Raw genomic sequence first — 25,848 nt, 5'->3', positions numbered from 1 at the left:
ATATAGCTAAAAACTAGATAATTAATTATTTTAATTATTCTTAATATTAAGATTTATTTATTTTATTTTTTTAAGTTTTAATATAATTAAGATATATTCAGATTAAATAATTATTAATCTCACTATTTTTATTATTATTTAAAAATATATAAAAAGAAGCTTTTTAAATTAAAAAAATATAATTAAAAAAGAAATTAATATCTTTATTATTATTATTTATTAAAAATAATAAGAAAATCCTAGTTATATTAATAAAATTCAGCTTTTTATAAAATTATTATTTTTATAATAAAAAATATATATAAAAATATATAATTACTGCTCTATTTTAGCTATATATTTTAAATATATTATAAAATATTAGAAAAATTATATATTAATTATTAATTAGAATACTAGAAATAAATATACTGCTTTTATTTTATTACTTTTTCTAGATTAAATCATTCTTAGATTTATAAATAAGATATAGCTCAAAGAGCTATTAATAAAATTAAAAATAAATAAATAATTAAGAAGATTATAGATTATATATAAAATAATTAAAAAAAATAATTAAATTATTAGAATAAAGCAGATTAAATAGATTAAATAAATTAAATAAATTAAATAAATTAAATAAATTAAATAAATTAAATAAATTAAATAGATAGAATAGATAAATAAAATAAATAAAATATATTAAATCTATATTATAATATTATAGCTCTTATAAAAAATTTTCTAAAAACTTTTTATAAATTTGTTTTATAAAAATCTATTTTTTATTTTAGTTTATTATATTTTAAACAGTTTTATTTAAAAAAAGAGATTATTTTATAACTCTAGATTTTAGATATAAATTTCTATTTATTAAATTTATTAAAATAAATAAAATATAGCAGGTATCTTAGCTATATATTAAAATATAATAGATTATATTTATATAAAGATATATTTTAAAATAAAATAAACTATTTTTACAGAATTTTTTATTTTTATTTTTTTATATCTATTATTTATAGAACAGCTTCAGAATTATAAATTAATTATAATTATTTAATTTATTTTTAAAAAATATTATTAAATCTTCTTTTTTTATTTTTTAGATTTTTATAAATTATAATAATACTTAAACTAAGATAAGCTTCTTAAGTTAGATTCTTTTTTTAAAATCTTAAGATTATATATATTATAAAAAATCAGAAGATTATTTTATATTTAATTCTTTTTAAAAAAAACTCTTTATTTTTCAGAATTAATAATAAAAGATAATTCTTTCTAAAAAGTATATATAAGCTTAAAAACTATTATTTTATTTTAATTAAGAAAAGTTATTAATAATATAAAACAGCTTTTAAAAAGATATATTATTCTTTAATAAAAGTTCTTATATTTATTATATTATATATTTTTATATTTTATAATATTTAAGAATTAAAAACTTAGAAATTAGTTCTATAAGCTATTATCTCTATAAGAATCATAAAAAGAATTATTATTAATTATATCTAAGTGAATAATTAATTAAATATTAAGTAAAAAACTATTACAGATATTTATTTATTTTTTTAAAATAAATTCTTTTTAATTATTATCTTTCTCTAGATCTTTATAATTTATAATAAATAAAATTTTCAGAATTAAGTTCTATATTTTATAATTATTTATTATTTACTATTCTGAACTATTAAATATATTTAATTTAAATAAATAATTAATCTTATTATTTTATTTTTTTATTAAAAATTAAGTTCTTCTAATTAAACTTCAATTAAAAAATATTTTACAGAACTATTTAAAAAGATATATATATAATTATTATTAAAGTTCTTAAATATTAAATAAATATTAATTATAGTAAACTGCTGGATTAGTTCTTATTAAAAAATATTTTTTATTTTAATCAGATTTAATTAAATTAATTAAATTAATTGATTAAATAATTATATTTTAAATTTAATATTCTATATCTTTTCTTATTTTTTTTATACCAGATTCTGTAAAAGTCTTTTTTAGAATATAATATATCTCTTAAAATAATTAATTAAGCAGATTAAGCAGTAGACTATATTTAAAAAATATTATTATATTATAATTAAATATATATTATACTTTATATATTATTTATATAAAAAGAATATATATATTATAAATTAATTTATAATTATTAATTTATTTATTATATCTAATTTTTTTAATTAGTAAATATAAATAGTTAAAATAATAATTATATCTTAATCTAATCTTAACTATATAATTAAAAATCTTTTATATCTTAATCTAATCACTAGATTATGGCTAGATTAAGGTTAAGATATAACAGTCAGATTAAGCCACTCTAATACAGCTGCTATCAAAATTCTTAAATATTAAATAAATATTAATTATAATAAACTACTGGATTAGTTCTAATTAAAAAGTATTTCTTATTTTAATTAAATACTTCTTAATAAAAGATATAAACTATTATAAAACTTTCTTAGACTTTTAATTAATATCTAAATCTTATATTAATAAGACTCTAGCTATAATTATTTTATTAGTCTTATATAAATATAATTTTATCTATTAATTATTAAATATAATAACTGATAATATTAATAATAATAATATAATATTTAGTATAATCTCAGCTAAACTCTGAACTTAACTTAATTAAAATATTTAGTTTTATAATATTTTAATTAATTTTAATCTTTTAAAAATTATTTAAAATTAATATTATATTCTCTGTTTTATTTATATAATTTAGCTTATAATTAATATTTTTCTATAAAAGCTTTAGATTAAGATCTTAAATAATACTATTAAATATATATAAAAAAATAATAATAAAAATCTTAAAGTCTTTTCTTATATTTTTAGAATTTTTAAAAAAATATATTTTAAAAGCTGTTTATAAAAGATTAATATAGAATCTTTTTAAAGATTATTTATATTAATTTTTTATAAAAAGCTTCTAAAAGTCTTTTATTAGCTAGTTTATTATACTAATTTTTAATTATAAATTTAAAAAATTATATAATTTATAAATATAAGCTCTTAATAATATAAGAAGTTTTAATTTATTTAATAATTTAAATGTAGCTTAGTTTATTATCTTTTTTTTAATTATAAAATTTACTGAAACTTAATTTATCTTATAATTTATTAAATATTTAATTTTTATTAAATAATTAAAAGTTTTATTCAGTATTATAAGTATAATAATATTAATTATTTTTATTTTATTATAATTAAATAAAAATAAATAGAATATTTTTTTAAGCTTTTATATTTTTTTTATTTTATTTTTTTTAAGAATAGTAGATCTATTATTTATAAGGTTTATAATATTTATAATAATTTCTTTAATTATTTAAATTATTTAATTAATAAACTGTTAACAATAAGAAAGCAGGCACTTTAAAAAGAATTCTTAAAAATCTATATAATATATATTAAAAGCTTTAAAAATATTATTATTATATTTATTAGATAAGAGATTATATTTATATAATTATAATTATTCTAAATCCAATATTAAAGCTTAAGAAATTTAAAAAAGATATATAATTAAATAATAATATTAACTAATATTATAAATATTAAACTATTTTTAAAAAAGTATTCTATTTCTATTATAGTTAGAATTTAATAATTAATATATTATTAATAATCTCTAGATTACTATTAGATCTAAATAAGATTTTTTATAATATTTTTAAATATTCAAGACTCTTATTTATAGTTAAAATATATAAAAAATTTAAAATATATCTAGATATTAAAAATATATAGTTTTTTAAAATATTTTTAATTAAATTAATATAATTCTAGATACTATAGAATATATTAATATTTTTATTTATTAAAAATCTTATTATAATTAATTTTCTATTCTTTATTAAATAACTAGAGATTTTCTTTTAATTATAATTAATAATATTAATATTAAATATTTTTTAATAATTTTTAAGATATCTGCTACTATTATCAGAGCTGTCTTTATTTTAATATAATTAAAATAATTATATTTTAAATATATATTAATTATTTTATTATAAAAAAATATTAGAATATATTTAATAATCTTAATCTAGATTTAATTATCTTTATATTTAAAAAATAAAAATAAAATAAAATAATTATTATCTTCTATATTAATAAGAATAAGAATATAAATAATCTTAAAGATAATTTAGAGAATAGATTATTATTAAAATTAAAAAGACTAATCTTATTTAAGTCTTTAATTATTATGTATGTTTAAATAAAAATAAAAATCTGATTTTTATAATTTCTATATTATTATAATTATTATTCTGAATAATATAAAAAATAAATATTTTATATCTTTTTTTATATTTTTTATATTAAATTTTATAAAAGATTTTTTTAGAGTATAATATATTTTTTAAAATAATTAATTAAATAGATCAAATAATAGACCATATATAAAGAATATTATTATACTATAATTAAATATATATTATATTTTATATATTATTTATATAAAAAGAATATATATATTATAAATTAATCTATAATTATTAATTTATTTATTATATCTAATTTTTCTAATTAATATATATAAATAATTTAAATTATAGTTATATCTTAATCTAATCTTAATTATATAGTTAAAAATTTCTATATCTTAATCTAATTATCAGATTATGGCCAGATTAAAATTAAGATATAACAGTCAGGTTAAGCCACTCTAAAATAAATAAATAATATAATTAAGATATATATCTATATTTATATTTTATATAATCAGATTAATTAAAAATAGCTATTATTTTTAAAAGAGCTGGCTTTAAATAATTATATATTTTTATTTATTAAAATAAGTTTTTTTTTTCTGAGTCACAGATATTATCTTATATTATTTTTATTAATTAAAAATTAAGAATTATTAGTAAAAAAATTAATATAAAGTCTAATCTAATATAAAGAAGCTATTATATAAATTATTAAAAAGATTTAAGAATAAATATAAATATTAATTCAATAATTTATATATAAAGAAAATAAGAAATCAAGTAAGTTAACAGAGAGATCTAATACTTAAATATAAAAGAAATAAAATTTAACTAAATATAAAAAACATCTATATAAAATTATAAATTAATTTAATAAAAAATATAATTAAAAAAATATTAAATATATAATTATAAAAATAATCAGTTTTTATATTATATAGTTAAATATATTTATTAAGATTTATTTAATTTTTTATATAAATTTTCTTTATTTTATATTATCAGATCTATTATTATTTTAAGAATTAGATAATATATAATTATTAGAACTAATAATTAATAATAAAAGAATTTATAATAGAAATGATTTAGAAATAGAAATATATAAAAAAATTATAAAATGTAATTTTAATATAAGATTAAATAAATAAAATATATTTATATAATTTAGAAGTCTGTCTCTGCTCTATAAAAAATTAAGATTTTTAATAATTAATTAAAGCTTAAAAATAATTATTAGATTTCTGGATAATCTATTATGAATATTATCTAATTAATAAATTTTTATTTTTTAAGAAAAAGGAAAAAAAGATAATAATAAAAAAAATAATTATAATAATTTTTTTTTAAAAAAAAGCAGAGAGACTTTTTAATCTAATTAATTTAATCTTTTAATTTTTTAATAATAGCGCGAAAAAGTACTGTAATATTTATAAATTAATGATTTATCTTATTTTTATTAATATATATATACTAGATTTTAAAATCGTTTTATTTATATTTAGAATAATATCTCTCTTAATATTTAAATAATTATATATTTTTAAAATAAATAGAGCGAATAGTATTACTATATAAGATAGATTATAATAAATTATAGAAAATAATAAAAATAGTATTAATATATAATAAATATATTACTTTTAATAATAGCTCGCAGAAGAGCAGTAATACTTGTAAATTAATATCTTATTTTTTTATTAATATATATATATCTTATTCTATAATCTTTTTACTTACAGCCGGGCCCCGGCACATTATCTATTTTAAAAATCAGAAAATCATATAGTTTTTAAAAAAAATAAAATAAATATTATTATTATAAGAAACAGGCTGCTGTATATTATAAGAAATAAATAAAATAATATTAATATATAATAAATATTCTGTCTTTATAAATAATAAATTTATATAACAGAAATTATCAAACTTTTTTTTATATATTAATATAATAAAGCTAATATAAAATCTTATTTTTATAGATAGTAAATTATATAATAATATATTAATTCTTTTTTAATTTAAATTTATAAATAAATATAATAAGCTTATTATAAAATAAATCTGTCTGCGCAGAAAGAGATAGATAATATATAAATAATAAATAAATATTAAAAAAATAATATCTTCAGTCTTATATTCTTTAATTATAATTATAAGAATAAAAAGAATATAATTAATATATAAAAATAAAAAAAGAGATATATGTATTAGAAATAATAAAAGAAATTATTAGAATTAAAAAAAGAGATTTATTAAAAAGAAATTATTAGAATTAAAAAAAGAGATTTATTAAAAAGAAATTATTAGAATTAAAAAAACAGATTTATTAAAAATAATAAATATAATTATTAACCTATTTAAAAAGCTAAGTTTAGAAGAGTTTAAAAAAATAAAAAAATATTTATTTATATAAGAAATAAATTATTTATATAACTAAGCTAATATATAAAAACAGAAATTTTTAAGACTATTTATAAATTAGATAGATCTATATAAAATAAGAACAGAAATACTGTTATAAAGATTAAAGACTTTATATAAATTCTTTAAACTCTAAATACTCAGCAATACCTGTATAATATATTAAATAAAATAAGAAATAATATTATATGAGAAAGAGATAAAAAATATAAATTAAATATTTTCATTTTCTTTTCTCTTCTTTATTAACTTCTTCTGTATCAACAATCAATCATTAGGTTAGTATAATCCAATCATTCCCCTAACAAATATTATTTTATCTCTAAATATATATTAATAAAAATATAATTTATTATATTTATATATATTAGATTTATATAATAATAATAAGTTTTTATTAGAGATATTTTTTAATCTTATTTATAAATAAGATTTTGTAATATTTAATAATCATTATATAAAATTATATAAAATAGATTTATAGAAGCTGTTTATAAATCTAGAATTATTTATAAAAATCTTTATAAATCTTTTTTTAAATAAATTTCATTATATATTTTCTTAATAATAGAATCTATAAAAGTTTTTTATAAATCTTAAAAAAATATTATTTTAGTTGAAGTCTTTTTTATTATAATTTTCAGAAAATATAAATTTTAAATTTTTGAATAAATTAAATAGACAGAGTAATATAGAATATTATAATTAAATAATATAAATAATTTATAATATCAAAATCTATAATAAATATTTAGAAGATTTTTTAAGTCTATAAAATAAATAATAAATCTAGATATTATTATATAAAAAAGTTTACTAAGAGATTTATTAATCTTAAAGAATTATTTAAAAAATATTAATAATTTATAAATAATATATAGCTAAAATAGAGCTATAAATATATATATTTATTATTATTTTATATTATAAAAATAGTTTTTTATTCAAAGCTTAATTTTTATTATTATTTAAAATAATATTAAATTAATTAAAATAATATAAAATAAAATATACTATTTTCTTTTTTTAATTATCTTTAAAATTAAAAAGATTTATTTTATATAAATTATTAGTAAAGATATAAATAATTAAAATAAATAAAGATTAATCTAAATATATCTTATTTAAGCTAAGATCTAAAAAATATAGAAAATAGATCTTAATATTAAAAATAATTAAAATAATTAATTATTTTATTTTTAATTATTAATCTGATAGCAGAATGCAGATATAAACTTTTCTATTAATCTACTCTATCCTGGCTGTTAACCACTCTATTATAAGCTACTATAGTATTATAAATTAAATAAATTTAATCTTTTTAAATAATTTTAATTATAAGAGAGAATCTATTCTTTTATTTTATTAAGTCTTTTAATAATCAAGATATTTTTAATAAAGAAATTATTATCTGTATAGAGACAGTTTTAAGAACATGATAATGATTGACAAGATGGCCAACTCGCTTACGGATTACTTTATACATGCAGGCAGGCGAGCAGGTTGAAATGGGTATATATAATTGTACATATGTCGACGGGTTGAGATAGGTAGCTACGCGCAGGCAGGTTCTTACCTGTATACTATCGCGTACGCTGTAGTAGGAGTATTCTATTATATTTACCATAATCATACAACCACACTAGTTCCCTTTAGGTCAGGGCTTCAGATGGATCTAAGAGGTGTTCGAATACCAGGGGGGAGGGCGGCCATATACATACTGGAAAAAAGGTTGTCCCGCCATTATATCGGCAAATGCAATGCCGCCTTAGGAGCACATGATTCTCCTATCTTGTCGATTTAGATTTATGATTTACAGTTGTCTGCCCCTCCAAGCCTTCAGGTAGACTTAAAAGTCGCCTACCGACACAGACAATGGAATCTGCGATGCAAAACTCGAATCCCACTATTTTAAACATTGCAGATCTTCCAACTCGACTGTATCCTGAACCTTCTGGCAAATCGGGCACACGCAGAGTCGGCATTTTTGCGTCTACAGATTCTTCTGTCGCAGACCCCTCAAATTTTGCTGTCAGTCCATATGCATCCGCGGAGTCCGACGACGATGTGAATTTGATGGAAGAACCCATCGACGAGCAGGAGATCTATGGTAAGTTGCCCACCCTCCGTCGGTAAAATGTCCAGGGCTGAGTCTGACGGTCTTTCAGATCTTGTATCCACCATATCGGACCCCGAACACCCGATTTCTTTGGGAGCCTTAGCAGTTGTGTCACTTCCAGACATTGAAATCACACCAACGCTTCCCGAGGTGCCGGGCTCACTTGTTCGAACAGTGACTGTCCTCATAACCCCAACAATCACGCACTGCAGTCTCGCAACGGTCATAGGCCTTGGTGTACGAGTTCGGCTCGAGCAATCACTGCCGCCCCGTTTCCGGGTCGATGTGCGGATTAAGGAGGGAACACATAGCACAGCTGAAGAAGTTAATAAGCAATTAGCTGATAAAGAAAGAGTAGCTGCTGCACTAGAAAATGGGACACTAATGGGCGTCATCGCGAAGATGCTTGAAACATGCCAATGATCAACTTAATCCGCACTCCCAACACTACTTATCCCCAAGGTTGGCCTTTGTAATTTGTCGCATGATTACGCGTTTCAAATGTCTTGTTTGGGTTCTCGCAAGTAGTAATACATTCAAATGAAAATGACCCGTTACGACTTCTGCAGCTGTTTCTTCGTGGACTTCAACAGAAGAACGGCTCATGAGTCCAAGACGCCACTCTCTTTCAAACCTTTCCATAGTTCCGGTTCCAGGAATTTACTCACAGTGACATCCTCCGCAAGGCCTTTTCGTCTCCTAGTTTTCAAGACAAAATCGCGAGCTGTGGCCATTGCTGGTGCCATTTCCAGAGGCTTTACCTTGACGTCACGATCCAACGGATCTCCCGGAACCACGGTCCATTTATCAAAGACAAGACTGACAGAGGCTTGGCCCTGTGTGTGAATTCGAAGGTCTGTTTCAAAACCAAACGAGTCTATCACTGGAATCAAACCGCGCACAGAATAGAGGGGTGTCCCTGCTATCGGTCCATCCGAAAGCACATGACCCCTTCGGCGTGAAAGTACAGTATATACAGATGCGACAGCATCTGCAGGCCCTGTCATTGTGCAGGAGTATAGTGGCTCCATCAAGCGAGGAGATGCCATAAGGAAAGAGGAGTAAACTGCCCGTCGGGCCGTGGGGATGATCTGGCCACCTCCTCTGTAAATGGCTTGATCGGCGAGAGAAACGTCGGTGACTCTAAACTTTGAATTCCGAATAGCTATAAATACAGTTAGTCATTTCGAGCCGAGTTCCGAGTCCGCCATATTTTGGCCGGATTCCGACGTGAAATTTTATTGCCCCAGGCCGCCAATGATGCGGAGTGGAAGAAGTGTATGTAGACTTACGTTCTTCACAGAGAGGACCCTCCCTTGTTCCCCAACTGAACCCCTGTGTGATGGAATCCCTGACGCTTCCAAGTAATTTCTTGTCGACTTGCGATGGTAGTGTATCGTCTTGTAGGATGTTGGGGCCCATCTCGTCTGGACCGAAGGCCCATATGCTTCTCGCCGCAAGTTTATCCCAGTCGTATCTTTCTTCAAAGAAGCGCGCTACTTTCCGGATTGGATCTTTGATATTGACCAAACCACTCTCGATATCTTCGGCGACCCCCTCATCTAGAGGCTCCGCAATCATCGTGATCTTATTCTTTTTGTTCGGCGTAATAGAATAGCACATGATGGCCGAAGTCTCCACAATGGTCTCGCAAAACCGCGTAACGGGGTCTGAAACTTTGATCTCCATCTCTGAATAGAGTCTCCGGAGATCATGTAGGACGCAGTCCATATACAGCTCTCCTGTTCCCAGAACCACGTGTTCCCCGGACTCCTCTACTTTTGTAGAAATCAAAGGATAGCTCTTGTTCACTTTTCTTAGGCCTTCAAGCATTTTGGGTAACTCAGACGGATTCACAGGCTCAACGGCGACTTTAAATACGGACTCTGTCATGTGTCGCACCGGTCTGAAAATGTATGCCTCTTCATCTTCCAGAGTGAGTGGGACAATAGTTGCCGTCTTCACAATGGAATTATCCACACCACCCAGAAGAACCCAGTTTCCAGCCGGCACACCGGTAGTTGGTATATTATAGCAAGACTCGGCGATCCATGTATCGGAAATTGTTGCAGTCACCATGTCCTCTTCATCTTCGGGGGTATATCCCTCGCCGAGCACGCGCACCTGTTGACCAGGGCGAGCGGTCCCGCTCATTACTCTGCCAAATGAATGGAAGCTTGAACCGTCTGGACTGTTGAAAAGCTTGGTGACATGGATTATGAGAGGACCATCGGGATCACACATAGCCATAGCCTCCGCTGCCTTGGTATCGAGAGGCCCGGTGTAGTGTCGTTCAAGTTTTCCTGCGGCACCCTCCGCAGGCGAAGGAACATGCTGAAGGATCATGTCCACAAACCCTGTCAAGGGGCCAAAAAATTGCTCGCAGGCCAGCTTGAGTACAGTCTTTGCATCTGCTTTGAGCTGCGAAGGTTTCAGACTTATCCCGACACTAGCAAGAGTTTCTTTTAGGTCTTCTGGGCCTTCACTTAATGCGTGCGAGTAAAGCTTGTAAATCGGGTCCAGAATAAACTTGACAAAAGTTCTCGTAGAATATTCTTCCACTCCTTTTCGTGTAAATTTCCGGCTTCTTGGGTTGAAAAAAATATCACCCCAGAGGCGTCGACAGAAATCGGCTGTGTCAACCTGGGGATAAGTTTCTGCATACATTTTGGCGAATGAATGCAATGTAAAACACCAACCCATGGAGGCACAAGCAAAAGCAACATTTCCCTTCTCGGGGCTTAGTCGTCTTGTTTCGCCCTGCCCAGGAAGTACACCTTCGATGATAGTGTTAACTTCTTCAATCACATGTTTCAGTTTGAAATAGGCATCGTTAGGGGGGATTTTTAGCTCCAAGATCAATCGGTCCATCTTGTTCACGACCAGTGTCAGCGGGAGCCCATCAAGGATAGCATGTTTAATTATTTGCTCGGTATTAGCCTGGACACCTTCAACCACATCCACTACGAGAACCACACCATCGGCTAGTCGGCATGCAGCAGCTACTTCATCCACGAAGTTCACATGTCCCGGAGTGTCGAGAATGTTAAACAGATGGGATTTTCCTTTTGTGCCTTGGAGGACTAAGCTCATCGGAGCCGCTTTGATGGAAATACCTCTTTCTCTTTCTAGGAAATGGTTATCGGTGTAGCGGAGTTGTTCCTCTTTTCGTCTGCCTGTTCGTTTCTCTAGCCGGTCGGTGAGGTCATGGGTTTGTGTCACGAGTGTGTCCATGAAAGCTGTCTTCCCATGGTGTAAATGACCGACGAGGGCGATGTTCCTTGTTTGATCCGGGAAGCTAAGTAGGTCTGTCATGAATTCCCTAGAGAAATGAACAGGAGGCAATTCTGCCTCCTCAATCGTGAACTTCTTCTGCCGGACTGGGGCGATGATGGGCTCAGAAAGAGGCTGGGCATCCTCTTCTTGAACCAGGGTTTCAACGTCTTCGCCGTACACCTGCTGCGCGCTGGGATAGTACTGCTTGTCTTCATGGAGGACGACCGCATTTGATGGACCTTCTGCTAAGAGTGTCAACACGGGTATTTCTCGCGCGGCAGGGGAGGGAGGCCTACCATCCACATCCATTAAATTTACGCTGGCATTGTCCCCCTCCTCCCCACCAAACGCCTCGTCAAAGGTGAACGCTTGGGGGTCGACTTCTTCATGATGTGTAGACTCGTCGCCCGAGTCAACCACCTCGCCTATATAATTGCCAAACCTTTAAAGAGGGGGGTGGTTACCCGTCAGTTGGGAAAGAACAATAGTAAGACTTGGACACGTACTCATCATAAAGGTCGTCCATATTTCGACCTTTGGAGTCGCCAGATTCGACGTGAGCGTTTTTGAAGTCCTTCGCTCTTTGGGGGCCTATTCCACCTTTTCGGTGAAGCTTGCTTCGGGTCCTGGGGATAAGTTTCTCTAGCTCCGGGGCTCGCTCGAGCTTGGCGTGTTTGCTGCTCCGGCGGCGAGTTACTCCGTAAGTAGTACGTTTGTCCGTTGCCCCGCAGAAAGAAGAGGATAGGAGGGGCAGCAAGAAGGAGAGGGAGAAGAGAGGGGCCGCACGGGAGCAAACAGCTACTAGATTTGTCTCACCGACCGCAACAGCACCTCATACGTACTCCGTTTATCTTACCCGCTTCTTCCCTGGTGGCCTGAGCTAGAGGGACTGCCTGCCCATCTTCTTGTTTCTTACCGCTCAATTCTCCCTCCTACCTGTCCTCGTGATCGCTCTCTCTTGACGACATACGGATCTCCCCTATCTTCGAATCACACAATGTCTTCGCTTCCTCCAGTTTACATTGTTTCCTCCGCCCGTACTCCCGTGGGATCCTTTCTAGGGTGAGACCCGTTCCCATCGTCTCATTTTAACTTGGCCACGGTAAAACTGATTCCAGGCTTTGCATATAGCTCCCTGTCGAGTCGGACTGCCCCGCAGCTGGGCTCGCATGCTATCAAAGGTGTGACGGATGCAACACCCGAGCGATCCCTGATTTGTGTTTCTGACAAGTTCGATGCGCAGCTGCCTTGAGCAGAGCCGATGGCTTAAAGCCATCCGATGTGGAGGAAGTTTTCTTCGGAAATGTTCTTACTGCAAAGTAAGTCACTCGTTACTCTTAACCGGTACGCCGTTGATCGTGGCCCGGGTTAATTATCTGCAATCAGTGTCGGCCAGAACCCTGCCAGGCAATGTGCTCTCGGTGCCGGGCTTGACGAGTCTACGGTGTGCACTACTGTTAACAAAGTTTGTGCTTCGGGCTTGAAGGCCGTCATTCTCGGCGCCCAGACCATCATGACTGGAAATGCAGACATCGTCGTGGCCGGTGGCACCGAGTCTATGTCTAATGCCCCTCATTACCTCCCAAATCTTCGCACTGGCGCAAAATATGGCCACCAGAGCCTGGTGGATGGGATCATGAAAGATGGTCTCACAGATGCAGGCAAGCAGGAACTCATGGGCTTGCAAGCGGAGGAGTGCGCCCAAGATTATGACTTCAGCAGGGAGCAACAGGATGATTATGCCATTCGCACCTACGAAAAAGCCCAGGCCGCGCAGAAAGCCGGTCTCTTCGATGATGAGATCGCGCCCATTGAACTCCCCGGCTTTAGGGGCAAGCCAGGTATCACCGTGACTCAAGATGAAGAGCCAAAGAACGTGAGGATCTATGCCCGCTATGCCCGGCGAATCAGATACATCATTCCGTCCTGTGCATATGCAGCTAACTCTTTTCCCTTTATTTATTTAGCTTAACCCCGACAAGCTTCGAAGCATCAAGCCTGCATTCATCCCTGGGTCTGGAACTGTGACGGCTCCTAATTCTTCGCCCCTCAACGACGGTGCCGCCGCTATTGTTCTAGTCTCTGAGGCTAAATTGAAAGAATTAAATCTCAAGCCCATTGCAAAGATTCTTGGATGGGGAGATGCTGCGCACCAGCCCAGCAAATTCACAACTGCTCCGGCCCTCGCTATCCCCAAAGCCCTCAAACATGCAGGTATTGCTCAGGATTCCGTGGATGCATTTGAGATCAACGAGGCCTTCAGTGTTGTTGCCCTTGCGAATATGAAGCTGCTCAACATCCCCGAAGAAAAGGTCAATGTACACGGTGGTGCCGTGGCTATTGGTCACCCGATTGGTGCCAGTGGTGCTCGGATCCTGACTACGTTGCTCGGCGTTCTCAAGGCAAAGAAGGCCAAGATTGGCTGTGTGGGCATCTGCAATGGTGGTGGCGGCGCGAGCGCCATGGTTGTCGAATCACTCCTCTAGATTCATGCTGTATATTATGACATTGCACTGTGGTACATTGCACTGTGGTCTAGACCAGGTTCGAAATCTGAAACAATTTAGGCCACTACCGGGACAAAGAGAACCCTTCTATTGTGAGCCTAGCCTTGCTGCCCTAGTTTAGGTGGTTTGAGGCCAGGGAGATCATAATTATCCGCAGTCGCAACAGCGTACCGCGGACATTTGCCACCTGCCTCAGGGTCTTTTACAGAGTATATGATTTCCTGGGCGACGAAACATCTTAATTTGCCTGATAATTGTAAACCTGTGCATCGTATCCACGCCTATACTCTGGTTGTGGTCTTGGATAAGAAATGTCAGACCGATGGCTCGTGCTACGTGGATAACGGTGAAACCTTCGAGTACGAGCGTGGAACCTACATCCACCAGTTCACCTTCCAGGGGTCCAGGCTGGTCTCGGAGGATATCAGTAGGCCAACGACGAAAATAATGCGGTCGGTGTATATTACAGGCAGATAACTGTATGCTTGGTTAATCCATTCTAAACCGATTCATTGATTGATGTTTGGAGGCGACGATGGATTCGACACCAATAAAGCTGTCCTGAAATCAAGGTAGAAACAATGCATGATGATCAATTCATGTTACATGGTAACAAGGGCATGGACTGTATAGTATAACTATAGCCAATATTGCTACATCGGTAAAATGATTACGTTCGATGATTAAGCGAACGCACCGACGAATGCCATTAGTAGTGCACCCCCTGCAACAGCCATACAGGCCTCCGTGCGCCTTTTCCCCCTGAGTGTTGCATAGCTTGTTTCACTGAGGAAGTCTTCTGCAAGAAGCTCTACAAGCCCTGCAAATAGCAAAAGTCCGCTGCTGATCGCGTTGGTAATCCCAACCGTAAGTAGGCCTGTTGTGCTAGCTGGATCATAAAGATTATGGAGAATAAGACCAATGGCTTGGCCGATGGGAGTGGTAGTGCCATAAGCAAGTGCCATGAACCATGGTCTGAATGACGACGGGGAAAACAAATCCGGAATCAGAGACGCGATTCGAGACCCCAGAGCAAATCCCTCAAAGGTCTGGTGGAAACAAATTGCCACAAGAAGGACAATAAATGATGTTCCAGTGGCAACACTAAGAGCCATTCCGATGAAAATACTGTGAAACAGAATGCCTGCCTCAAGTAAAAGACACTGGAGCAACTGACGCTGTGGATTCTGTCTAGACTCAATGTCCGATCGTTGACGCGTCGCAGCGTGAGACGCATGGTCGCATGTATGCCAATGTTCGTCCTGATGCCCTTTTTGCGCATCAACATGGGCAGTTTCAGGTGAGCTTGACCTTCCATATTCCACATCGCAATTTCCTAGGGGTGTGGTCTGGTCTTTTCCATGCGGAGTAGTAGATCCATCTGTAGATGTACGTGCGGGTGAAATAGAATGCTGTGATTCTGCATGCACACCAATATTCATCTCAATGCTGTCAAGCGGATCATCACCTAGAACATTTCCGTAGCCAATTTCATCCCGGTCGTCACTTCTAAAGTCCGCGCCAACATCACTGATGAGTTGGTCATATTCACTCCCGTGAACATGGCCTGCTCCTTTAAGAGCAAAAAACATTTCCACAAGAACAACAACAAATACAGAAATCATGGCTATAAACCCTGCCATGGCACGATACGTTTCGCTCCAGAAGCGAGGGAGGCAGGGGTCGGTTAGCGAAACAAATGCTGTAGGCAACAGATGGACAAAGGCTGTGGCAATCAGTACCCCTGTCCCAAAGTGCCTAGAAAGGAAAAGAAAACGGCGTGGAATCGGTAGTCGCGGAAATCGACGAGCAATCACGGGGAAGGAACAGGCTGATACAATGATATGTTAACCATGGATCAGGGGACGAATGAGATTTATATATACCTAAAGTACTCAATATCAGGATAAGGAATAGTGCAAAAACATGGGTCGAGGTATCATATGCGCCTTGTTCTCTTGAGCCACATGTTGTGGTGCCATCGCTCGATGCCTGGGAATTACTTCGCCGAGACAGTTCATTCCGGAGGACAGCATCTGGAAGATCTGAAATTAGAGACAAAACAGGTCTGGTCCCTGAGTGTAGTTATGTTAGCAAATGGCAAAGCAGTGTTGGGCCGCCTCATGCTTTAACAGAACGACAGCAACAACCGGGTCCACAATCTAGCGAGTCCTCCCTCAAAACTTACTAGAAGTGCTGATGTCAGCCTGCTCCAAGCTTTCAAATGAGTTCATTCTTATATGAGTATGTAACCCTCCACTCTTGCAACATCCATGGCCCAAAGGCAGGCTTGAGGCACCTAAAATTGCCCGCGAAAAAACAGCGGTGTGAATACAACCCCGCCTAACTGATTAGTCTGTTGTGATGTGTTTTGTATTGCAGAGAAGCACGCACTGAATCCTGCAGTACTATAAAAGTTTGGGTCAGGCGGTTGTCGGACGTGGGAGGCAACTCCCCTGGCTGAAGCAATAAGTAGGAAGAGGCATGTTGCAGGCTTTAGGATAAACCGGCCACGCGGCTCAATTGTTGGTTGATCTTATCGATCAGTTAACCAGATGTCACTAACAAAGGGGAGTGCCTAAAACTACAACACACTAGATATATTATAACAAGATTCTTATTTTATTATATCAGCTTTCTCTAAATTTAATAAAAATAGTAAAAAAAGAAGTATATATATATATATATATATATATTATATAATAAAGCTATAACTTTAAGATTTTTTTTAAAAAAAAAAGATTTATAGTCCTCTACATTATATTAAATAATATATATTAAAAATTATTATTAGAGTTTTTATTCTTACTGTTAAATTTATTTAAAAAAATTAGATATAAAAATTAAATATTAAATTCTTAGTAAGTAATAAGTAGTGATAAAATATTATTAAATATATTATAGATTTAGTCAATCCTCTAACAAAGTACTCTGTACTTGGTACAAGGTACAGTACCTACTTAGTGGTTTATTACCGTGTAAGAATGAAAACTGGCCTCCAGGTATCACCGCTTGCTCCCTTTGGTTAGAAAGAATTCTGAAAGGCCATTAACCTGCCTGAATGTGCGATTCTGTCTGACCAAATGGCTTGAAGAGAAATGCAGCGAAAGGGATATGATGTCTTGTGTTTTATTTATATTATCAATCGCCGCCTGGTTCTGCCAGATAGAAGGCAATAATACCTATAAAGTCAGAGTATATACTAGATAGAGTGACTAACAGTCAGGATAGATTAATAATAATAGTTAAGAAATTTAGATAATAGTTAAAATATTTTATAAGAATTAAAATAAATATATAATTATTATTTAAATAATAAATATAATTTAAACTAGATAATTATATAACTAATTCTTAAATTATATAATATATAGATATTATTATAAAGTTTTTAATAATTAAAAATTATTATATAAAATAGATTTTAAATTAATAAATTATATATTAAATATAGTCTAGTTATATTAAATAATATTTAAAATATAATTTATAAATAAATATTAAATATAATTTATAAATAAAATATAAAAATAAGTATATTAAGTTATTAACTAACAGAAATTTAATAAAGATTTTTTATAATCTATTATTTAAAGACAGAGTACAGACAGAGTTATAGAATAAATAAATAATATAATTAAAATATATATTTATATTGATATTTTATATAATCAGATTAATTAAAAATAATTATTATTTTTAAAAGAGCTGATTCTAAATAGTTATATATTCTTATTTATTAGAATAAATTCTTTCTTTTTAAATTATAAATATTATCTTATATTATTCTTATTAATTAAAAATCAAGAATTATTAATAAGAGAATTAATATAAAGTCTAATTTAATAAAAAGAAGCTATTATATAAATTATTAAAAAGACTTAAAAATAGATATAAGTATTAATAATCTATATATAAAAATAAATAAAAAAGCAAGTAAATTAACATAAATATAAAAATAAAATAAAATATAGCTAAATATAAAAAATATCTATATAAACTAATTTAATAAGAAACTTAACTAAAAAAATAAATATATAATTATAAGAATAATTAATTCTTATATTATATAATTTAATATATTTATAAATATTTATTTAATTTTTTGTATAAATCTTCTTTATTCTATATTATCAGACTTATTATTATTTTAAGAATTAAATAATATATAATTATTAGAACTAATAGTTAATAATAAAAAAGAATTTATAATAAAAAGACTTAAAATAAAAAATATATATAAAGAAATTATAAAGTATAACTTTAATATAAGATTAAATAGATCAGATATATTTATATAATTTAAGAGTTAATCTCTGCTTTATAAAGAACTAAAGCTCTTAATAATTAATTAAAATTTAAAAATAATTCTTAGATCTTTAGATAATTAAGTATTAACTAATAATATTACTTAATTAATAAAATTTCTCTGAATAATTAATTAATAATATTTTTTAATTAATAAAATTATATCTTCTGCAGAAAAGAATAAAAAAATAAAAAAAATAAAAAATAAAAATTCTTTTTATTTAATTTATTTAGTTTTTTAATTTTTTAAAAATAATACAGAAAAGCAGTATAGTATTAATAAATTAATATCTTATTGTATTTTTATTAATATATATATAACAGACTCTGTAATCTTTTTATTTATATTAATTATAATATTTATTTTAGTATCTAAATAGTCAGATATCTTCAAAGAAGATAGAGTAAGTATTATTAATATATAAAATAAACTATAATAAGTCACAGAAAATAATAAGAATAATATTAATATATAAAAAATAAATAATTCTTAGCTAATAAAAAAGAATTATAATTTATATTAATAATATTTATATAAGATATAAAAATAAGTATCTATTTCTGTAATAAACAGTAATCTAATATAAATAATAAATTTATATAAGAAAAATCTTTGAATTCTTTTTTATAAATTAATATAATATAATTAACAGAGAATCTTATTTTCTTAAATTATAAAATATATAAGTATATACTTGCTCTTCTTTTATAAAAACTTATAAATAAGTATAATAAGTTTATTAATATATAGTTTAATCTGAATAGATTTGATAAAATTATATAAAAATATATAAGAGCTATAAATAAAATATTTTTAAATTAATTATAATTACAGAGATTAGAAAGAAATTATATTAATATATAAGAAAAAAAGTAGAAGAAACCTTAATAAAAAATAATATAAAAATATTAGATTATTTATAAAATTATATTCAAAGATAATAAAAAATCAGAAGATTATTATTTATATAAAAAACATTCTTTATATAATAAAAATAATATGTAAATCAGAAATCTTAAAGCTATTTATAGATAAGATAGATATATATAAAATAAAAAAAGAAATACTATTATAAGATTCTTATATAAACTCTTTAAATCTTAAAGACTTAATAATATCTATATAAATACTTTGTTTAATATATTATAATTAAATAAAGCAAGAGATAGTACTATATAAGAAAAGATAAAAGAATATAATTTAAATATTCTTATTTTCTTTTTTTTTCTTTATTAATTCCTTCTGTATCAACAGTCAATCATTGGATTAGTTTAATTCAATCATTCCCCTAACATTACTAGCTTAAAAAGTATTACTAAATAAATTAATATTATTATATAAAATAATAAATAAAGAATTATTATTAGAGTGGCTTAATCTAATCATTATATCTTAATCTTAATCTGACCATAATCTGACAGTTAGATTAAGATATAAAAAATTTTTAACTGTATAATTAAGATTAGATTAAGATATAATTATTATTTTAACTATTTATATCTGCTGATCAGAAAGATCAGATATAATAAATAAATTAATAATTATAGATTAATTTATAATATATATATTTTTTTATATAAATAATATATAAAATATAATATATATTTAATTATAATATAATAATATTCTTTAGATATAGTCTACTGCTTAATTTATTTAACTAATTATCTTAAGAGATATATTATATTTCAAAAAAGGCTTTTACAGAATCTAATATAGAATAAATAAGAAAAAATATAGAATATTAAATTTAAAATATAATTATCTAACTAATTAATCTGATTAATCTGATTAAATCTAGTTAAAATAAGAAATACTTTCTAGAAAAATCAGGACTAATCTAGTAATCTACTGTAATTAATATTTATCTAATATTCAGAAATTTTAATAATAATTATATATATATCTTTTCAGGACAGTTCTATAAGATATTCTTTAATCTATATTTAATTAGAAAAACTTGATTTTCAGTAAAAAAATAAAATAGTAAGATTAATTATTTATTTAAATTAAATATATTTAATAATTTAAAATAATAGACAATAGATAATTATAAAATATAAAACTTAATTCTAAAAATTCTGTTTATTATAAATTATAAAAATCTAGAGAAAATAATAATTAAAAAAGATTTATTTTAAAAAAGTAAATAAATATTTATAATAACTCTTTATTTAATATCTAATTAATTATTTACTTAGATATAACTAATAATATTTTTTTTATAATTCTTACAGAGATAATAGCTTATAGAACTAGTTTCTAAGTTTTTAATTTAAAAAAATAAAAATAGAAAACTTTATAAAAATAATTTATTTTATTTTAAAATATATTTTTATATAAATATAATTTATTATATTTTAATATATAGCTAATATATCTGCTGTATTTTATTTATTTTAATAAATTTAATAAATAGAAATTTATATCTAAAATTTAAAATTATAAAATAATTTCTTCTCTTAAACAGAGCTATTTAAAATATAATAAATTAGAATAAAAAATAGATTTTTATAAAAAAGATTTATACAAAACTTTTATAAAACCTTTTATAAAAATTATAATATTATAGAATAGATCTAGTATATTTTATTTATTTTATTTATTTATTTTATTTATTTAATTTATTTAATTTATTTAATTTATTTAATTTATTTAATTTATTTAATTTATTTAATTTATTTAATTTATTTATTTAATTTATTTAATTTATTTAATTTATTTATTTAATTTATTTAATTTATTTAATTTATTTAATTTATTTAATTTATTTAATTTATTTAAATTATTTAATTTATTTAATTTATTTAATTTATTTAATTTATTTAATTTATTTAAATTATTTAAATTATTTAATTTATTTAATCTATTTAATCTATTTAATCTACTTTATCTTAATAATCTAATTATTCTTTCTAATTATTCTATATATAATTTATTAGGCTTGTCAAAATACCGAGCCCGAGCGAGTTGGGGGGGGTCGACAAGCCGGCTCGGCCGAGCCCAGGGCTTGTCAGGGCCTGACCGGGCTCGCAGGTGAGGGCTTAGATAGACTTTTGACTTGCTTAGTAAGCTGCTAAGATTCTTATTAATTATTTAAAGAGATTTAATATAGTTTAGTTATTATAAATTACTATATTTAATTTACTTTCTTAAATAATTTTTATAATATATCTATCTTTATTAAAAAATTAATATAATAAAAATATAAATAAAATTATAAATTTAAAAAAGTTTTAAATTTTTCTTGAATTTATAAATATATAAAGATATAATTTATAATTATATTATTTTTTTAATTTTTTCTGATTTTTTTTAAATATATTTTATTAAAGATATTAAAATAAGAGAAAATTATATATTATATATATATATATCTCTCTCACTTTTTCTAACTTTTAAAATATATATAAAAAAGTTCTTAAAAAAATTTAAAAAAGATTTGAAAAAATAATATAATTATAAGTTATATGTTTATATATTTATAAATTAAAAGAAAATTCAAAAATCTCTTAAATTTATAATTTTATTTATATTTTTATTATATTAATTTTTTTAATAGAATTAATTTAAAGATTAAAAGTAGATTAAAAGCAGATATTTTTTATTTTATTAATAAATTATTTTTAATTAGATAGATAATATAAATACTAAGAGATCTATTTCTAGACTTAGTAGATCAGCTAAGCCAAGCTGAGCTAATCTAGGACTCGCTTAACAAGCCTATTTACTTGCTCAAGCAGGTTCTCTTGGCAAGCCGGGCCGAGCAAATCCCGAGCTGACAAGCGGGTAATGACAAGCCTATAATTTATAATTTATTTCTAATTCTATTAATAGCTCTTTGAGCTATATCTTATTTATAAATCTAAAAATAATCTAATCTAAAAAAAATAATAGAATAAAAGCAGTATATTTATTCTTAGTATTTTAATTAATAATTAATATATAATTTTTCTAATATTTTATAATATAATTAAAATATATAGCTAAAATAGAGTAATAATTATATATTTATATATATATTCTTTATTATAAGAATAATAATTTTATAAAAAGCTGAATTTTATTAATATAACTAGAATTTTTTTATTATTTCTAATAGATAATAATAAAGAACTTAAGAAGATATTAATTTCTTTTTTAATTATATTTTTTAAATTTAAAAAGCTTCTTTTTATATATTTTTAGATAATAATAAAAATAATTAGATTAATAATTGTTTAATCTAGATATATCTTAATTATACTAAAACTTAAAAAAATATAATAAATAAATCTTAATATTAAAAATAATTAAAATAATTAATTATCTAATTTTTAGCTATATTATAATCAGATATAAAAATTTTCTTAATCTAATTATAATCTGGTGCTTAGATATAAAAATTCTAATTAATCTAATCTGATCTAACTGTTAACCACTCTAATTATTATATTTATTAAAAAATAATTCTTTTCTAAAAAATTAAATAGAATATTCTAAAATTTTTATTAAACTTAAAGTATATTTAATAAAATATATTTATAAAATTTATTATTTATTTATTAAAAAATAATAATTATAATACTATATTAAGAATTATTAATTATTTTATATTTAATAAAGACAAAATATCTAATTCTTTATAATATTATAATTAATATTACAGCTATGATTATTATATATATTTAATATATATAAAAACTATATAATCTACTCTACTCTATTTTTTTAATAGAAATTTTTAATTTATTACTAAATTTTAATAGTATTTTATTTAATATCTAAATATAATAAATAAACTATTTATAATTTATTACTTAAAAATTAATAGATAAATAGAGTAAGTAAATACTATATTGAAATAATATTTTTATATTTATATAAATTATTTAGAAAATAATTAATATAGCTAATTCTTCTTAGCAGGGTTTACTCTGAATATTATTTATTTAGATATTATTAAATTTATTTTATTTCTTATTAATTATAATTTTTATTTTTATATAAAATTTGAATTTATAATTATACTAAATAATTCAGTTATTAGAGATACAGAATAATTTATTATTAAAATATAAATAATTATTAAATTTATATAAACTCAAATAATTACAGCTCAGATTAAATATATAAAATAAATAAATAAAAAATATTATTCTAGTCTAAGATTTTAAAAAAGATTAAAAATTTAACTTAATATTTAATTTATTAAAATTTTATAATTTAATAAAAAACTTAATTAAAATATTATTAGATTATTTCTAATTAAAAGGATTATTAATTTATATATTTATTATCTAATTTCTTTACTAAATATAAAGATTTATTTAATATTTAATATAAGTCTGTCTATTTCTGCTAGTAATAATTTATTATTAAATTAATATTAGTTCTTTTTGCTGTATATTAAGATTAATAATCTTGAAAAATTAAAAATTAAAATAATATTAAATTTATTTTAAAATTATTAAAACTAAGATTAATCTTATATAATTTATTTTATTGAATAAATAAAATATTCTGAGTCTATTATAAAATTCATAGAATATTTAATTTTAACTTGTTAAAAACTTTTATTATTATTATTTTAAGAAATCTCAGTCTTCTTCTTATAAAAGCTTAGATTAAAAAGAAGAGAAGTATTATTATAATATAATTTTAAAATATTATTAGAACTAATTATTAAATATATAATCTTTTTTTTAAATAAAATCTATTTTTTTAAAAAATCTTATTTCTAATTTTAAGTTATATCTTATCTATTTTTTTATACTTAGTCTGATTATCAGCCAGCTATCTAAATATTTTATTAATAATTATTTTCTGTCTGAACTATCTTTCTACTACTCCCGCGCCTGTATCTTGATATAAACAGTGACTATTAAAGCTATAAAGTAATTAATAAAATATTTATATAATAATAAAAATTATTCTCTAATAAGTAAAAGAAGTTATTAAATAAATATAATATCTAATATATATTATATAAATTTGTTTAGATATAAATATATATTTAAAAGAAAAAGTCTTTTTTTATATTTTATTAGATAAACTTAGATATAGTATTACTTAAGAATTATTCTAAATAAAAAATATATTATATAATATATAACTAGAGCTAAAACAAAACTAATTATATTTTTATATAATTAGAACTAAAATTATATAGTCGAATTTAAAAAAGAAATCAAAGATAAAATTATTTAAATCTTAATTATTATTATAAAAGAATATATATAATAATATTAATATATAAAAATCAAAATTCTTAAAATATATAATAATAAATATTTTAAGATTTTTAATTTAAAATTATTTATTAATTCTTGAACAAAGCTATTATAAATATTATTATATATTTCTTTAATTTTTTAGATTTTAAATTAATTTATATAGATATTTTTTATATTTAGCTAGATTTTATTTTCTTTTTTATATTTAAATATTAGATTTATTTTGTTAATTTACTTATTTTTTTATCTGTTCTTATATATAATTATTAATACTTATATTTATTCTTAAATTTCTTTAATAATTTATATAATAATTTTTTTTATTAGATTAGACTTTGTATTAATTCTTTTACTAATAATTCTTAGTCTTTAATTAATAAAAATAATATAAGATAATATCTATAACTTAAAAAAATTTATTTTAATAAATAAAAATATACAGCTGTTTAGAATCAGTTTTTTTAAAAATAATAATTATTTTTAATTAATATAATTATATAAAATATAAATAGAGATATATATCTTATTTATATTATTTATTTATTTTATAATTTTATCTATCTCTAAATAATAGACTATAGAGACTTTTTATTAAACTTTTATTAATTAATATATTTATTTCTATATTTTATTTATAAATTACATTTCTTAATTAAATATAATAAATCTTAAAAATTTATATTTTTTTATAAATAGTTATATAATAATCTATATAATTATTTCTTATTTAATCTTTATTATAAATTTTAAGATTATATTTTTTAAAAAT

The 25,848-nt window shown here is 25.2% G+C and overlaps 4 protein-coding genes across 4 annotated transcripts; 2 read left to right on the top strand and 2 right to left on the bottom strand.

Moving 5' to 3' along the window:
* Positions 1–8,528: 8,528 nt before the first annotated feature.
* BO70DRAFT_373671 (iron-sulfur cluster assembly protein CIA2) lies at positions 8,529–9,195 on the top strand (the record flags this gene model as incomplete). The annotated part of the gene is made up of 2 exons (XM_025544927.1): positions 8,529–8,763; positions 8,822–9,195. 2 exons carry the CDS (start codon positions 8,529–8,531, stop codon positions 9,193–9,195), a joined length of 609 nt encoding a protein of 202 aa, XP_025396187.1.
* BO70DRAFT_123981 (116 kDa U5 small nuclear ribonucleoprotein component) lies at positions 9,092–12,803 on the bottom strand. Its single transcript, XM_025537975.1, has 4 exons — positions 12,555–12,803; positions 12,345–12,490; positions 10,065–12,290; positions 9,092–9,937 (listed from the first exon to the last, which is right to left on the bottom strand). The coding sequence occupies exons 1-4, from the start codon at positions 12,572–12,574 to the stop codon at positions 9,375–9,377; spliced, it is 2,955 nt and encodes a 984-aa protein (XP_025396186.1). The 5' UTR covers positions 12,575–12,803; the 3' UTR covers positions 9,092–9,374.
* A 242-nt stretch (positions 12,804–13,045) lies between these two features.
* Positions 13,046–14,534, top strand: erg10B (acetyl-CoA C-acetyltransferase; the record flags this gene model as incomplete). Its single annotated transcript, XM_025544926.1, has 5 exons — positions 13,046–13,110; positions 13,180–13,229; positions 13,292–13,367; positions 13,435–13,924; positions 14,016–14,534. The coding sequence occupies 5 exons, from the start codon at positions 13,046–13,048 to the stop codon at positions 14,532–14,534; spliced, it is 1,200 nt and encodes a 399-aa protein (XP_025396185.1).
* Positions 14,535–15,238: 704 nt separating this feature from the next.
* On the bottom strand, positions 15,239–16,789 carry BO70DRAFT_373668 (putative ZIP family zinc transporter; the record flags this gene model as incomplete). Its single annotated transcript, XM_025544925.1, has 3 exons — positions 15,239–16,386; positions 16,442–16,630; positions 16,744–16,789. The coding sequence occupies 3 exons, from the start codon at positions 16,787–16,789 to the stop codon at positions 15,239–15,241; spliced, it is 1,383 nt and encodes a 460-aa protein (XP_025396184.1).
* Between the last annotated feature and the right edge of the window lie 9,059 nt (positions 16,790–25,848).

The sequence above is a fragment of the Aspergillus heteromorphus genome (genome assembly GCF_003184545.1).
Source record: "Aspergillus heteromorphus CBS 117.55 chromosome Unknown BO70scaffold_28, whole genome shotgun sequence".
NCBI lineage: Eukaryota > Fungi > Ascomycota > Eurotiomycetes > Eurotiales > Aspergillaceae > Aspergillus > Aspergillus heteromorphus.
The sequence above is the reverse complement of the archived record's forward strand: the minus strand, read 5'-3'. Positions and strand labels throughout refer to the sequence as shown.

What these genes read in the sequence shown, in the direction of transcription:
- BO70DRAFT_123981 (XM_025537975.1), bottom strand. Translation starts at nt 12,574, where the DNA reads ATGGACGACCTTTATGATGA. An exon ending in AAATTTAATGGATGTGGATG is followed by an intron (nt 12,291 to 12,344) that starts GTAGGCCTCCCT and finishes CACTCTTAGCAG; the next exon opens with AAGGTCCATCAAATGCGGTC. An exon ending in GGGTCCTCTCTGTGAAGAAC is followed by an intron (nt 9,938 to 10,064) that starts GTAAGTCTACAT and finishes CTGTATTTATAG; the next exon opens with CTATTCGGAATTCAAAGTTT.